This window comes from Pleuronectes platessa, chromosome 4 (assembly GCF_947347685.1).
Source record: "Pleuronectes platessa chromosome 4, fPlePla1.1, whole genome shotgun sequence".
Lineage (NCBI taxonomy): Eukaryota > Metazoa > Chordata > Actinopteri > Pleuronectiformes > Pleuronectidae > Pleuronectes > Pleuronectes platessa.
In genome coordinates, this window is record NC_070629.1 from 3,834,961 (window position 1) to 3,853,298 (window position 18,338).

Genomic DNA, 18,338 nt, shown 5'->3' on the forward strand with positions numbered 1-18,338 from the left:
TCGGCAAAGTGTAAACTATGTAAACCAAATTTAAAAGGGTTCTTTATATCCTGTTGCCTCACAGCGGTGCTCTGGGTTCAAACCCTGTGGTGTTTGCATGTGCTCCCTGTGCTTGTGTGGGTTTCCTCCTTGTACTCCAACATCTCCCCACAGTCCAAAGACATGCTGGTTAATTGCAGACTCTAAATTGCCTGTAATTGTGAGTGTGAAAACATTGTTTGCCTTTATGTGTCCGCCCTGAGATAAACTGCTCATGGTGTACTGCACCTCTCGCTCTTTTGTTTTCTCCGCTGCATCACACATCTTGAGTGCTGCTGGTAAATGAAAAACTGCAATTGAATTAAGGTTGAGTAAATTCTGTACACAGCTGCCAAAAAGATGGGAAAACACCAGCTTACTATATATTCTTTGGCGTAAATAACAATTACACAATGAAAGTCTTAGAGACCTAAATTATTTGCATTTAAAGTAAAAAACTATATTGTTCAGTCAAATGAACGTCGGTCGGTAAATCCTGATAATTTTGAATCCTGATATGTGATTTATTTTCAAATAGAGCCAGTGTTACTTACTTATGGGATTGCAGGAATAACCTTTGTTCATTCTATGTTTAGTTTATTTGCACTGTAAAGTATTACTAAATAATATTAATTTATCTTTTATTTTTCATGAACTCTGTGTAATGATGGAAGTTTCAATAAATAAAGAGCAGTAAAATGTCATTTTTTTGATGATAATATGTTGTTCTTATGGAGTAAGTTTTTTAAGATGGATTAACTAAAAGCTAAAATCTCAGAATTTAAGTTCAGTTAACTAACTCCAAATTTGGACTTTGGGTGATGCCTTTTTTTACTATGCACTCTTACACCATCAAATAAGGCCATGATGCAGACTGTACTCACCCTGCACACATCATGATGACATCAATGGCATTATTAGTATGAAAAGTTAGCATTGCCTCATCGATGAATGTAGAGTACATGCAGGGTATGAATCGCTCCTCTGCTGCTTCTTAATTAATGTTTAACCCTCAAAGGGGTTTACAATCTGTACAATTGCAGCTAGTTAGTAGCATACTGCACACTTTGTTCTTACACCATTTTAAGGTCTATGAAAAAATTGAGACAAAAATGTGCAAAAGTTGTTTTATGTACAAAGTAGACAGACTAAAATATATTGACACCATGACGAAATATAATGACGACATTAGGTAAGATGTCGGGCAGCTGCCTGCGTACCATAAAGCTTTGTGAGAGACCACATACCCAAGAGGCAAATCTCAAGGATACTGCTCATTCATTCTGATCTAAGTGCAAATAGATGTTTCAGAATTTAGGCTCTGAATGATTTATATTTACACAACAATCTGGAATGTATAATTAAAACATCAGTCAAAACATGTTTATCATGTAAGCATCCCACCAATTGGAGGTCACTGTGGAAAAACAGTAATATATCCAAATGTACATTCAGTGTCAAGTATCTAAAAGGGATTGCTCACCAAAAAATTGAAATTCACCCATTATCTACACACCCACATGCAGATTGAGGGTTGGATGAAGTGTTCGAGTCCACAAAACACTTCGGAAGTCTCAGGGTTAACTTTGTTAGAGCAGAATCCAATACAATTGATTTAATAAGACAACAGAAAAAACACAACATGCCTCCATACTGATCGTGTGGTGTCATGTATCTGCAAGCACCGACAATCAAATTCGACTCGAAACAATGTCATTTATACCATGGTTTTAGCCTAAATGTAGTCCGGAAGTGGTGATTCTAGCGGACGTTAGCACGTCCGACGGTCCATGAATGCATCTTGTAGGAAGATATCAGAGGACTTTTAGGCTAAAAACACTCGAATATATATGTCGGGGCCTGCAAGCATTTTTTTATTATGTCACAATTGAGTTCAACTGTATTGAAATCTGCTTCAACAAAGTTTACCCCTGGAACTCCAGAAGTGTGTTGAGTACTCCCACACTTCACCAGCCCCTCAATCAGCATACTATGGAGTAGAAAATGAGTGAATTTTATTTTTATTTTTCAGTGAACTATCCCTTTAACATTAATGATACTTTCCGGAACACTGAATGTGAATCTATATAAATCTTCTTGTCTTCGGGTTTAGGTGAGCAGACAGATAAGTTCCCCTGTGGCCTGGAGGCTCCAGCGAGGACCTGTGGAAACGGCACCTCCTGTAAGGATGACTGGATCGGACCCAACTGTGGCATCACCAACTTTGACAACATCCTCTTTGCTATTCTCACCGTTTTCCAGTGCATCACCATGGAGGGATGGGTGGAAATCCTCTACTACGTAAGTCCACTTACAGGAAACATATGTGGGCCTTCTTGTTCTCTGTAAAGGGTTTGGTTTAAGATAGTAACTTCTGGACTGTTCAAAACGATTACAGACGACTCACTGCACAATTCTCTGATTTGCTCAGTTTTTCATATTTTATGTTCGTCTTTAGCACTGATGGCTGATTTTCCTGGTTGTAGAAACAGTCAAACAGAGCTTTGTGGGCAGGATAAAGAATGGGCACACCAGTTGTATATACATAGCCAACTAGCATCATCAGTTATAAAAAGGGAAAGAAAAACTTACATCAAAGTGACTTTCAGGCTGTCGTACGTAGACTTTCAAAAATAAAGAAATAGAAATAGTGTCTGATAGTACCAAAATTCTTTTTTTTCCCACTGTACTTGAACAAAGCCTGTAAATCATATAGTTATTACTAAAATTCAATTATCTTTTTATTATTTACAATACCAGGCATCATCTAATTTCAGAAAGCTTTTATGAGTTGTGTTAAGGTCATTTTTTACACACACTAACTGCACACCCCTTCTATCTAAATGTGAAAGGGTCGAAGACACTGGTCACCAAATTGTTCAACCAGTGCGATTCACAATGGTTTGGTGTAAATATATGTAAATGGCTGAATGACAGTAAGATGTTGATGCTCTGAATTGGAATTGCGCTTCTCCAGTGTATTCATACTGTGCTTCTATAAGCAGCACCTCTCTATTACGCATACACTTACACATCGATACAGAATCATAGGGGACATTTTCGGGATTAGAATCTTGCAAGGTCACCTCGGCAATATAACCACCTTCCCTCCGACCTGCTCTATGTCCTGAGTCAAAGTCACCCATGTCAAATGTTTCGACGAAAGTAAATGCAATTCTTAGCTGTGTCTCAATTCTCCACCACGTGGATCCGTTCGTATCACGCTTCAACTTAACTGAACAGCTTACGGTACACATGGTAAAAAAAACGAGGGGCATTAAAACTTTCTCTTCATGCCCAACTTCAGCTCTGTTGCTAGGCAACAGCAATAAGGGCAGGACAAGCCGGTGAAAGCAATCACAGACATTCTCTGTAGACCAGACCTTCCCCTTTCAGATGGGCCTTCGCCGTCATTTCAGCTCACAAAGGAGGATATCTTTGTGGGCCAGGTAGATTGTGTCCTCCGAAGGATGCATCTCCTGAATTACAGTTGGTTAATGACCACCTGAAATGCAAATCATTTAGTTTCCAGTGTAGCCATGACTTTCATTGGCATTACATATACATATATATGCCATTAATGTTATGTTTTACCTTCTCAGTCTTTTGTCTCGAATGTTGCCAGGAAAAACTTTTTTTCTCAAATGTGTTAGATTAAGCATTTTCTTAAAAGGGTGGCCTTTGGATACCAACATCAGGGGAGGGACGTCACCCAGCCCAAACTGAGACATCGATATATATTGTTATTATAATAATTATAATTTACGCCACTGTGAATGTACAGGCTTGTCTGTCCTGTGCATCGACGCTGAGACACTGAGCGTTTCCTCCTGATTGCTCCTTCCCCTCCCAGCCTTCCTCGGGGGATGATTAGAGGCAAGCACAAGAGCTTGTGGAGTATGACTCACACACAGCTCCCATTAGGACCGCAGCACCGCCACTTTACTGCTTGCATGAAACAAATCACAGCTCTCCTCCATTTGCAAGAGTCAGAATCATATCATGCCAGGGAAACAATTATGCAATAGGCTAAATTATTAAACAGCTGTAGTGGGAAAAGACTATGTGTTTAGCTGTGTGAGAATCTCCTGGTGTGGGGCTGGAGGAGGGCAGCAGAAACAGAGTAAGAAAGAAAGAGAGGAGGGAGGTAGAAAGAGTTTACTTGTGGTTTTGTTGCTGAGAACAAGAAAAATTTTTTCCTAGGCAGGTTAGATACAGGGGATGCTTTTTTGCGATTCTTATGTCAAACACAGTATTTGTTTCCCCAATAGCAGTCACACAGGAACATGGAAAGCAAGACAGAGCTAGAACAGGAGTGAGAGCAGATGCAGGTACTTTGAGTTATTTTGCCAACATTCATGTTGTCAGACACTACTTGTTTTAGTAATTATAATTATTTATTAGCTCTTCAGAACTTCTTGCCTCACCATAGAGCTTATTGTCAGTGCAAGATTCCGCATATTCCCCCTGTTGATTCAGAGAAAACTTGTTTGTTAGTGTAACCCGCTGAGCCCCCCCTGTTCACCCGGGGACAACTCAACAAGCTGTAAACATGTCCCACAGCTGATGCTGCTTCACATTAAAAGGTTGACTTTTATTGTGAAGCAACAGGAAATGTCACTGAGGTAAGAGTGGATGTTTCTACAAAACAAGACATAGTTGTCTGCAGCATTTGTGTCTGGGGATCACAGGAAAGGCTGCTACAAGCAGAGGCAGCCAAAATGAGCTGTTAGATAAATTACTGGAGTTGACATCCTCCTACTGTGGTTTGAGAGAGCCGGCACCAGGGTTTCCCACAGTGCATACAATGTTCATCCCGGTAAAAAATGTACGAGTTGCCTACTGGCCTAAGAATGGTACAAAACCTGTCATAATGTGAATTGAGTTTCTTATTACCCAACAAAGAATGATGTTGTCTCTCTTAGCCCCAAAGGTTTATTTAACACCTGACCTTTTACCTTTTCAATTTTGGTTCTTTGTCCTTTCCCGGTTTAGCTGGCGCCTTTCGTGTGGTGTTGGCATGTTCGATAGTCTGGCCTTCTCCCACATGCCTACTGGCTGGGGGAGTTCAAACATACTTAGATTATCTGCTCTCTTCTCTTGGCAGCATTACTTTTAAACCAATTCCCTGGACCAATACAGTAGGCTAAAAGACAAAAAAACCGAGTTGATCATGATTATTTCATCACAACGAGAGACCTCTTTCACATTAAACATGGTTATTTTTCCATTTTAGCCTGTATCTGTGCTATGTGAAAGAAGGAAACATCAACTAATCAAGTAACACGCAGTATCTTATATCTTAATTGATAAGGAGAAATTTGAAGTTGTGCTGGAAATGGATTTGAACCACTCAATAAAAACAGACACAAATACTCTAAAATCTTTGAAGGATTCAATTATGAACACTTGAATATGAATATAAACGTGATTATAATAAGGGAAGTTGGGGTTTGAGTTGAGAATCTTCTCTGGTTATGTTGATTCCAGTTTCACTTTCTGATCATCTTGACTCCCACCATGTTGATCATGATTTAAGACCTTTGCTTCATCAGTATTAGCTGCTCACATCATTCACAAGATGGATGATCCCAATTTGGCTGAGGTGTTTATCTAGAATTAGATTTGTTGTAGGTATTGAGAGGGTTAAATCGAAATATGAGAATACATTAATTCAACACTTTTGGAGTTTCAGGTGTTTCAACTGTGTTGCAGCCAAGTCCAATACAATTGAAATAACTGTTGATACATTTTTCAATCTTAAAAAAACAACAAAATAATAACATTAAATGCATGCGGCTCTGGAGAAGGATATCAAAGTACATTTATGGATTTGGCTGCAATGCTGTTTACCACTGAAACTCCAAAAGTGTTTTTTGGACCCAAACACTTAACACTTTCGTAGATAATGAGTGAATTTTCATTGTGAGGTGAACTATCCCTTTACAATCACCCCCTTCCTTCATCATTAGCCTGCTCTTTTTCCAGTGCTCTGCACTGACAGACTGGTTATGTCCTCTGGCCACTCAGGCATAGGTTGCTGTTTTGGCTGAATGTGATTTTTGGGATTGAATTGTCAAGGGAGGAGTGAGAGCTGTCTCATTTCCCGCCACTTTGGGACCGTGCCGTGTCCTCTTTATCAGAGAGGCCATCAATCATGGCTGTACAGGCACTCATCTGTCTCTGCCAAAGCTGTGACTCTCTGATGGGAATAGAGGGCAAAACTCAGACTGTCAATTTCTCATTAGCAGACCCCCAAGACCTCTCAGCCATAAACACCTGCTTCCGACAGTCACCTGTTTAATGCTTTGCACTGCCTGTGTGTGTAGAAAGCATCTAATACATATACAGCAGAGTAAACTTGCTATTGAATCATTAACGATATCAACATTTGATATTGATGATCAACCAACAAAGTACTTAGAGTTAGGCATTAAGAGATGCATTAATGCTTCACATACACTGTAAACAGGCTACAAAGATTTGACCAAACTCTCACACCTGATACATCCTCCTTGTTTTTTATGATGTGTTGAAACAATTTTACACTTCCTGTTTAATTAAAATTCACATTAACTTGTTATCTGTATCTGTGATAAACAGCAGATTCCGGTCCAGCGTTCATGTTACTGAAACAGCAAATGAAGCTGCATCCATTGGGGTTCCATCTGCTGTGTGGGTTTTTCTGCCCCTATTAAATGAGCTGTGGTCCGTCACATTGTTAGCGAATTGATAGCTTGACCTAGTCTGAAGCTTACATATAATAATGGACAACATGGCGGATTCCTAAATGCCAAATCATCTTGATCGCCCCCTGGTGGCTGGCTGCTGTAAAGGTTATAAACACCAACTCCTTCATGTGGGCAGAGGGAGCATGGCCAAGATGATTTATTGACAGCTGTGACTGACTTGCAATTAGATGAGGGTGTAGTGGTAGAACATCACTACCATGGTTCCATTCCCAGATCAAAGCTGTGCAGTTTGTTGCTCCGAATATTGTTTTTAATGCAGAGTTCAGATGCTGGATAATTTGGCTTCATTTCTGGATATTTGGATAAAGTGAAGACACTTTGTCCATCTTTATATACTGTATGTCGTCTGAAGTAAGTGGTGCAGTCTTTCAATGCAGTTTTAAGGCACATTAGTTATATAGTTATACCACTTCCTAGGCGGGTGCACGAAATGTGTGTGCTGTACTTATCAGATGCACAGATGATCTGCTCTTGTGTGAAGGTTAGTATTTGTTCTAACTACCAAATAAAATCTGCCATTATACTATTAATCAAGGAACCGTGGTCCCAGTAATGAATCCCCTGGTTGGCAAGTCAACAATGTAGCAATCGATCAATGTGGATCTAAATGCATGCAGACCATTGTTCATGGTTTTATCCAAATACGTGCTTCCCTTCCTTCACACAAGACGAGTCCTCATTTAGTTTGACCTGAGACTCAGATAGCTGTGAACAAAAATGTATTCTAAGGTCAGCCTAAATTAAAATTATATTGCATCAGACTGCATTAGAAGAATAATCTGCCTATGTTCTGGGATGATTACGATTAGCTCTTGCATGAACAGGACTAAGGATCTTTATTTCCTACAGTATTCAATTCAATTTTATCGTAAAACACCACATTTTTTCAGCTAACAACGGTTCTTTGACTGAGTTTTGTGTTACATACTAATTAGTCTTATTCTATTATCTTGGCAGGATTTGTGTTTTGCTCTTTGCAATCCCATGCCTCACCCGTAGGAGAGGACAGTGTTGGCGTCACCAGCCTGTTTCCATGCTTGTCTGAGCTCGTTAGGGTCAGTGAGTGGTGACCAGGTCCCCTCTGGCGACACAGTCACCACCCAGCAGTGAACAGCAGGCAGACTTTCAAATATTGTCAGGTGGAGCTCTGGGGATCAGGATGTTTACAAGCCAGAGGACAACAACAACATACAGTGTAGACCATTGTCTGCTTCTTTTCCTTTGAGTACTGCAAACCCATGTGTCTCCCTGTAATTTCAACTCCATGGATAAAAGAAAGTTCTATAATGTATTGTAATACTAATACTGTAGAATGACAAAGTTAAAATATACAGTTTTTATAGGGGATCATGAATCTGGATCGTTCCAGTCACTTTAAGCCTGATGTCCTGGCTGTGAGCGTCTCCTTTTAAATACGTGTCCAAACTCTAAAGTGAATCCAACAAAACCAAAGTGAACGTCAGTACTGTTTAGGTCCTAATAACTTCAGTGTCAGTGAAGTTCAGTGATCAGTGAGAGTAATGTGAGCGCAGGTCAAAGGGAGAGTGGAGGGAGGACACTCAGACATGAGACCCTGACACGGTAAAAGATGACCGGACCTTCAATGTGCGTGTCTGTCATGATCCTGAAGGAGCGGTGGGACATAATCGATTATGTTCTGTCTCTGCATCGATGCGGAGTCGTCCATGTCTGCATCGCGATGCATCGAAAAAATATGAATTTCTCCACCTCTAATGAGTCAGTAGCTGTTATTTCATGTTCTGTCTCCAGTCCGTCCGACACCATGGGTGTGGTAGTGCTGCTGCATTGAAGGTTGCCCTTTTGCTAACACGTTTAGGGGCAGAACAGGGCTTCTAATGGCTTTTCTATTGCCTTCTCTCTCCATTCTGTTAGCCAAGGTCTGAGGCAGCATCACCCCGACACCAGCTAATGCACTAACACACCCATCCCTGTGAGTTCACCTTTCTAACCCAGCACCTTTTGTAGGGACTCACTGGTAACAGTTCAACTTGGATCAACAAACCCCTTCACCCCTTTTAACAGTGAATAACTAATAATTTAGTTAGCATATGCACAAGTTTAATAGATGTATTAAAAAAAATAGGAGAATGCGATTTGGCGTGGATCCATATAAAAACAATTCTTCACTTTTTCATACAATGCAAGATGCATTTTCCTTGATCTCCCAGGGAATGATCATATACTCTGTAACTCAGTGGCTCTGTGCTAACATCTTCTTGGTGCTTATTGGCAGTAGTTAGACTAGATTTAATTAAGACATACCTGACATAAGATTTACCTGTAGCACCACCCAATTTTTGGGTGTGTAAATTGGTATGTTTCCCAAGACAGCTTTAACACAAATCTTTAAAATATATTGCAACTTTTTATTTTTTAACCTTTGTGTCGTGTTCGTTTCTCCCCCCTTACTTTGGTGCTCCCGGTCAAATTTGACCGGCCTGTTTTAACTGCCCTTACATTAACACAAAAACCATTGATCGTCACCAAATTGTATTTAACTCCCTTTTAACCTGTAAACAATGTCTCAGACTACTGGTTACATGAATAACTGCAGTGAATAGACATGAAACTGTTGCAGGGACATAGTTGACCGGAATATAGGCCTCCCTGACTCTGCATCCCACAGACTTTTTGTAGCCTCATTGTTGGACCGATGTACTCCTGCTAGAATCAACAGACCCATGTAGGCTTGGAGGTCTACCTGGTCCAAGGCCTTCCATGTGTCCGCAAACACACGCCCCCCTTCCAGGTTTGTCATCGCCAGTATAATTTCCACAATGGACTCTGGTAAAAAGAGTTGGAAGCTGGACTTGATGTCATCCACACGAGATGTTGCATACCGTGTTGGCCCTGGTGACATCCTAATGATATTTTCCCCTCTTGTTCTGCCTCCTCTGTCCTGGGGGGATGAATACCAGAGCAAGTTGCCATCCTTGGACTGGAATGTCACCTCAGGTGTGTCTTCCACAGGGGCCTCTTCCCCAGGTGCCTCTTCCTCAGGGGCCTCTTCCTCGCCATATGTTGACTGTTCGGTCTCATGATGGTCTGGATCAAAATCAGGATCGTTGTCTTCTATTTCTGAAACATCCTCCTCTATTTCTGGTTCAACTCCAATCCCGTCTTCATCAGTTTGAAAAAAAAGGTCAAGAGCCTCTCTGACAGAAAAACGTCTGATCGGGCGCCGACTCATTGTGTTCAGAGTAAAATAAGAGCAATGCACAAGCAAGCTATATATAGGGGATCTGTGAGAAGATATACGTTTTGTATCGAAAGTGTGGTTCACGTGGGGGGATGGACACATTAGCCCGGGAAAGAGCCAGGTTCCCATAACAAACACCTAATTGGTAACTTTGAAGTGTTACACGTTTAGTCTGGAAGGTGTGGTTCACGTAGGGGGACAGGCACATAAGCACGGGAAAGAGAGGACACATGGTCAGTCTGAAAGGGGTTCACGTGGGGTGGAGTGTGTGTGTGCGTGCGTGTATGTGCGTGCGTGCGTGTGTGTGTGTGTAGGTGTGTGTGTGTGCGTGTAGGTGTGTTTGTGTGTGTGTGTGTGTGTGTGCGTGTAGGTGTGTTTGTGTGTGCGTGTGGTGGTGGTGGTGGATTTGTGGTTGTGTACTATCTGATGAATGAACACAATCTAGGGTCACCCATTCATTTCCTATGGCGGTCATTTTTGACCGGGAACACCACAGGTGTTACAAAGTTGACTAAACAACTCAAAATTCAATGAAAGTAGTGATCAGCAATTGTAAATGTTCAAATGCCTAGTGTGGAGGATATCATAAGCCCTTGAGACAATAAAATGTAAAACACAATATTTATGATTGATCGAAATGGAAATCGGTCAGATTTGACCCGAACACGACACAAAGGTTAAAGTTGTTTTCCCTTCACATATGCTTTCTGCTTCTCCTGTCATTAGTATTTTTTTTTTCTACTCGGTGCATGTCTTCTATCTAGAACCTTTCAGCCCTCTGATTAAACTGCATTCTACCTCTTTTGTGTGTAAGAGATAATTGTGGTGCTGCTCAGCTAAAGAAATATGGTAATGAGACGACTCCTTTATCTGGGAGAACAATGCAAAGATCTATGAATGGTCAAATTAGAAAAGAATACACGATAGCAAAGCATCACAACAGGTTTCAGTGAATGAGAACATCACAAAACAATTCCAAGCATTCACATTAACCTCCCAAAGTAATAATGTGAGTGTGAGGGAAAACTCCTGCAAACATTAATGCAGCAGAAAGCCCTTGGGCAAGGTACAAGTCACAATAGAGAACATGAACCTTGGACTGACTGCTGCTTCTGTCATTACACAGCTTCAGCAGCAGAGCACACACACAAACAAGTTCAGCTCTCCTCCTCCTCCTCGTCAACCATACCTATTGTACTGTCTTGTATTTCCAGATGAAGCCAGTGATTACAGTAGAGAAGGCATGACATGAGGACAGGATGCATTATAGCAGTGAAACCTTGCATCTCTTTGTTCTTTACCTCAAAACTAAGTGAGAAGGCAAAGTCATCTCAGAGCTTCCTTCTCTCAGCACTACTGTTATTTTAGGTCTGGAGAGTAATGGATGCTCTCCTCAGATCATCAACATGTAGAGCTGTAAGAAACGTAGGGGCCACACAGGACATAATAAATTCTGGGCCTCTGTCTTACACATGTAAATGTTTATGTCACATGCATATATTGTCATACACGTATCTATACACACTCAGGGCGAGTGACAGTATACTGGTAGTGACCGTTATCAAAAATGTATTATTGATAACATGTTAATAATAAATAAATTGATGCCAGCAGTTTTATTAACAACCGCAAATGATGAAAATCAAGCAAACTACTAAACTGATATGTTTGGCTTTGCAGCTTTTATGTAGATTCACCAATACAGCAACACAGCAGAACAAATCTTTTACATGCAGACTAGAGTGGTGTGTTTGTGTGTGTGTGTGTGTGTGTGTGTGTGTGTGTGTGTGTGTGTGTGTGTGTGTGTGTGTGTGTGTGTGTGTGTGTGTGTGTACGCATGTGCGTATGTTTATCCATATCAAATCGCAAGTATTGTATGTGGAGGAGGCATAATCCTATGACTAATAACAATAATTCAATATATTAATGTGAAAATTGGTCTATCAGTGATCGCTCTGAGCTTCATCGATCAATGAGATGATTGTCTTTCTGCAGACACGTCACAGTAGAGCAGAGAATGACAAACTATATAAACACCTAGAGGGTTATAAATCTGAAATAAATCAATGATGTGACGTTTTACCTATATGTGGACTTTAGTTATATTGCTATCGATGAAATGACTATTGCCATAATTGGTTTTATTGTTTTATTGAACAGTCTGAAGTTATAAAATGTATGTTTGAGTGGAAATTTGTGCATGTGAAAAGGAGAATAAATGTAAGTGAAATTGTATAAGTATGTGAAGGTAGAAGGGTATGTCCTGTGAGACACCCAGAATATATTATGTCCTGCACAGTCCCTGCAAGGTTCACAAAGAATGTTTTTCACTATTCAATGAGACCAAACATATAAATGTGGACTGGGCTGGATTTCCCTCCAACAGACGGTAATATCCATTCTGCTGTGAACGAATATGACTGACCTGCACAGACCAGGGACCAAGTCAGAAACCAGATGAAGGGACACAGTTATAGCAACTAGTTTCACTCTATGGTTTGTTACTATTATTCTTTAAAAGTGGGTTGGATGAATCTTGTGCAAGTCAAACTTAAAGGATATCTCTAGTGACATACATTTTTTGTCTAATTGTCTATTCCTGATGCTGTTTATCTCATTCCTGTGAGCCACAGAGCTACATGCTGGCCAAAAACTATTACAAACACCTAAGTTCAGTGAAATCATTGCCATGAACACACACACATACACAGCTAATTTATTTATTTGGTTTATTTAGACTTATAGGTGCTTGCTACCACAGATACAAGATTACCAAACATGAAAATAGTTTCAGGGAAGAATTTAACCTTTTTTTTTAAAAATGGAACAAATGGAACAAATGGAATTCATTAGTTTGAGAACCAAGTAGGGTAAGAAAGTCATAAAGTACTGAGAGATTAACTTACACATTATAGGTTTTGTTTTTTTCATTGACATTGATAAAATTTTATCACTTTTGATTGATGCAAGTCTTATCCTTCAACGGCAACAGCTCAGCAGTGTTAAAGGTCCAGTGTGTAAGATTAAGGTGAAGGAACCAATTGCAGAAATTTAATATAAAACAATCCTAGTGATATTTATAGAAGTGTGTTTCATCTAAATTATAGATATTGTTGTTCTATTTACCCTTGAATGGACACTTTATATTGAAATACTTTATATTTACATCAGGGGTTGTCCTTTCTATAAAGGCCACCATGTTTCTTGTAGTAGCCCAAACTGGACACCCTTTGAATTTTTATGAAAACTGAAGGTTACCACAGGTTCTCTCTCATGTTTGGAAGGGGAGGATGAGCTGAGGATTATTCATTTGCAACAGGCAACTTCACCACTTTATGTCACTAAATTATACACACTGCAACTTCAATACTCCTGTTGTTGTGTTTTTTGTGTTTAGGCCAATGATGCCTCAGGGAACACATGGAACTGGCTGTACTTCATCCCACTCATCATCATCGGTTCCTTCTTCATGCTCAACCTGGTGCTCGGCGTGCTGTCAGGGTGAGTACCAACTTTGAGCATGACCTTGGTGGGGGACCATGATACACTGCTCTAGTATTTGCCTATTTTTTTTATCTTGCTTTGTGCCTACGTGAATCATTAGAGCAATAAAGCAAACTAATGGTAAAGGTTGTGTTGCTACAGGCAGAGTAATTATCTATGTGACATGCAGATGCTTTATATACAATATGCTCACAGGGATTTTCTGGAACCTCTGGAATGGTTGTATATGTCACTGCTGCAGTATTAACCTCAGACCAGTGCTTTAAACTCTAAAAGTATCTATGAAAGACTAAAGACACAACTCTCCAAACACACCAAATAAAAATTGGACCAATCCAACGTTTGACAGGTCTGCTGTGCCTACTTATGGTTGCCCAGCTAATTAGACAGTCACTGTTAATGGGAGACATTTAGCAAACAGTTCTTCGAAATACTTATAGTAAGGATGTAATAGTGGTGTAAACATTCAAACCACCTACATTTACTTTGTTTCCCCTTCATCCAGAGTCTTCACTTCTGTTGCAATCACATCTGTGGCAGGTTCAATGTGGCGGTGTACTAGTGGCAGAAACTTGGTCTATGGGCAGAGAAGGTCTCTGGTTCGTCTCTGGTTCGACTCCACGGAGAGACAACAAAAGACGAATCTGGATTGATCTGTCCAAAAATCCAAGAGTCTCCCTACCCTGTCTAGTGCCCCTGAGCAAGGCACCTCACTCCCAAAACATCTGCTCCCCGAGCGCCGTACATGGTCGCTCACTGCTCTGTGTGTCCTGCACCAGATGGGTCAAAAGAAAAGATAAAATTTCCCTACCTGCATGAGTGTTCCTTTGCATGTCTGTGCATGTGTTTGGGACTAATAAATGCATCTTAATCTTAATCTTAATGTAATATTCATGAGGTTTGATTAAAGCATGAATTCACATGATTATATGAGTCTGCCACACCACAAGCAGTCACAAGCAGCCTGTCACCCTGTGGAACACATTCTCTCCTTTATAAAACCACACAGATAGCAGGCTCAGAGTTGTGAGTCTATCTATCACCTTTGAAAAGAGGATCATGGGAGAGCTGGGTTTGTATTGCCTCTCTTTTAGTATTGCTTGCAGTTGTTATCATCCCTCTCTTCAGCACCAGAAGTCTCCAGGTGTTGTTCTTCATGTCCAACACCTAGCCACCACTATACCACCCAAGCGAGATCCTGACAGGAATGTTATTTTGTGATGGTTCAGGTGGATAGAAACCCCTGCACTTGACGATATGTTTTGACAAGAATGTGGTCAAAGCCTGAAAAATCTCCTATACAGTTTTACATGTGTTATGCTTTAAAATCCATTTTCTTTGAAGCATTCAGCTTATAATACGTACAATTCTTTTGAGTGCATAAGTGGTTGTGGATTTGTTTAAAGCAGCTAAATTCTTAATTTCTAACAACAATGTCTGTATACCTAACTTCGATGAAAGTTAATTGGGTGCTGAAGATTGGATTGGACTCTGATGATTACAGTGAACAGACTGCATCGTTAGCAAAGAAGAGCTATTAATGTATTTGTTTCACTTTGCAGTAATTTTCCTCTGAGTTTTTTCCAGGTTATTTGAAGGCAACTATGGTATCATTCATCATGAATTATTATTAGATTACCAGATTATTAGATAATTTTTTAATAAGGTAAATTATAAAGTTTCAGATTTAATTCTAGTCGGAAACACTTGCTACATCCTGTCTTTTAATCATGAATTCTTGAACCTTAAAATGAACAGTTTGATTCCCGAATTGCTCCTCCTCGCTGATGTCATACATCATTTGATATACAGATATTTAATTTGTTCCCTACTTTTTGTATTTATTCATTTTTTAGTTTTCCACTCAACAAAAGAAATAGGACAGAACATTAATGAAAAACAATAGTAGAAATGAAAAGAGAAATATAAATGTGGGCGCTACTTTCATTTAACAACCTGTATCTATTGATATATTCTTATTGTGTCAGCTGAAAACATGACTCATCTTTTGTCTCGAATGCAGTCCAGAGTTTTTCATGAGTCCTTGTTTTAGCCCTCACACAGTGAGTCAGAAAGTCAAAGAGTTTATTTGCTCCACAATGTCCAGCCAGTTGGAGTGTCACATTTCAACCAGCTCCTTGTGATGGACTTTATGCAAGTATCAATGTTCTGAAGAGATAAAGGCCAGTGATGTCACCTGGTATCAAATCCACTTGTAACAGAAAACATCCCCAATAATCGGAATAACCCTCTACCAGAATGGTGCCTTTTATATATCACCTGCAATCGCATCATTTAGAGATTATCCCTCAACAGCCCAAACTGAACTCAAGCATTGTGCGCATGATTGTTAATTTATTCATATGGAGTGTAATGAAAAAATAAAGATTTCACAGAACTGACTTCCCTCCATGTCTTAGAGCTAGTGGAAGTTTTACATATGGAATGGCAATCACTCTAACGAACAACATTTTTGAGAAACTTCCAACTGTATTTGAATGTCATTGTGGTTCATTTCCTCTCGTTGTATAAGAAAATCCTCATCTAGTACTAAGCTCACTTAGTGTACCACAAGGCTTAGTTTTGTATCCCATTTCTTTTGTTAACAATTGTGACTTTAAGTTTCACTCTGATATATCACTTAGCTCTATGGACCAGAAATACATGGCCTTAAATACATGTTTGAGGGCTGACTATAGCCCCTTGAATTCTCTCCCTCCCTCTTTTCTCTCATCGCAATAAATTATACCAAAATGTAGCAGCAACAATCTTAATCAAATCAAACACATGAACAAATCCTAACCGCAATGACTACTGATTCATTTTGGAATCGACTTTAAAATGTTTTTGATTACCTCCAATGGTCTCATTACTGTTACTTTGATCCAGCTTTTGCAGTCAAGGCTGCACAGCTTTAGAATGCCATGCATGATAAACTGCATCTACAGTTAAACCCCCATTTTGTATTTCTGCAGCATTTTCATTTTAATATTAACAACCTTCAGCTTTCCATTAACACCTCTTAGAAGCTTTTATTGTTAACTCTCTTTTCTGCATATTTTCATATTCTTACACAGTCACACACACACTGTTTCCTGCTCTCTCCACAGAAGTTGTCAGATGGCCTTATGCTCACTGTGGAGGTATAAGGTCACTGATGCTGTCTGGCAGGGCAGTGTGGGGGCCATGCCATTGTTTAAAGGCCATGATCTGAACTTCAGAGCAGGCAGGAGAGCAGAAGAGCAGACACATGCAGGGTTGAGAGGCTGCAGATCCACCCCCGCCGCCAGGGGAGGTCAGGGCCTTTTGGTCAGCGATTATTCCATCAGCTGCGTGGACAGGCTGTGATGGATGTGTCTGGGATCCAAGTTTAAAACACAATCTCACACACACACACACACACACACAGATAGACATCCAGCTTGTCTAACCTATACTTACATACTTTTACTGTACCTAGCTGACAATGTGTCTTGCACATGTCAGATGAGAACACAACTCTCGTGGAATGAAAGTGTCTCTCTGTGTCTTTCTGATGTGTCAGACGTCAACTGTCTGAGTTTCTGTGTGTAGAACTTCCTAATATGGGAAGTGCCTTAGTGTTGTCTTTTTGTAAGCACGTTATTGTCAGGCTCCATGTGGTGCAATAGCAATACTGTGTTTGGTACCATCATGAGATCATTCTTGTCGGTAGTTTACAAAATCCCCTCAATGCTTGTTCTGCAGCTTACCACCATATCTCACTGTTTTTATCAGCAAAAGGTTTTTTCCCCACCTGGCACGTACCTGTAAATGTCAGAGGTTTTTCAGAGGTGCTACTCATTCATTTATTCCCACTTTCCACTCCGGTCGGTGCTGTGTGTATCCACAGTGAAACTATCTAGTGAGATTTGAGTTCTTTCCAGCCTAAAAAGTAGACTGTGAAGTTGTATTCATGCTTCAGTGAACTACAGAGGCTCTTCACCTTTTTAAAAAGTGTCCAACCTCTGTGAGCATTAGAGCACACTTTTAAAATGTTCCAAACAATTTACAGAAGCTGGTTAATAGTCTTTCGAACAGCAAGTTCCCCCTGTCTCTCCAGTCTCTCTCTGACCTCTGACCCCCTGCTCATCACCCATTTCTGTTTTGATACTGATTAACATCAAACCAGCCACTTTCTCTACTCATGAAATAAGCATAATCGTCTGTGTTGACAGTAACAGTATCAGCTGCAGGGATTGGCACAATAATTACCGTTGCCAAGAAGGAACTGAACTAATTTCCATGAAATTCTGTGATGGGGTGGAGTATGACCCAAGGATGAACCCATTAAATATTGGAGCTGATCCAAATAAATAGCAGATTTTTGTTCACTTCCTTTGTTTTCGCATGAGGGAGAGTCCTGCAGTGCATGCCATGCAACTGCAGCTGAAGCTATTAGGTCTTACTGCCTGTGTGAATGGTAAATGTTATATGGACAATAGTGTGAGAGAGTACGCTGCAAATATAATACTGTATAATAGTTTTGCACACAGCTATACAATGCAGTAACGGAGCTAAACACCAAATTAGAGATTTCTTATGTTATTATGAGGAGTGACAACATTTTGTTGACTCATTAAGAAACTGTGGCAGGACAAATTAGAACATGGCGAGCCATCACAGTCTAGATAATTAATGGAAAACACTGCTTTGATATGGAAAGACAGAGCATTAGTCTTGAAAGAGGTATTAACTCACTTAGTTCCCATCTAGTTCAAAACTGCCTCTCAGGCCACGCTCACACAAACAATCACCACTGACACTGTAAAATAGCCCTCTTTGTAGATGTAGCAGGTACCAGACTACTTTGTTGACTCTGGAGG

The 18,338-nt window shown here is 40.1% G+C and overlaps 1 protein-coding gene across 1 annotated transcript in view; it reads left to right on the top strand.

Annotated features, from left to right (window-relative positions):
- The window catches only part of cacna1ba (calcium channel, voltage-dependent, N type, alpha 1B subunit, a), a 130,474-nt gene that overhangs the window by 43,258 nt on the left and 68,878 nt on the right, over positions 1-18,338 (top strand). The window contains exons 6-7 of the mRNA XM_053420375.1: positions 2,132-2,319; positions 13,388-13,491. Of these exons, the coding sequence (XP_053276350.1) occupies positions 2,132-2,319; positions 13,388-13,491 (292 nt within the window). The remainder of the gene's footprint in view (positions 1-2,131; positions 2,320-13,387; positions 13,492-18,338) is intronic.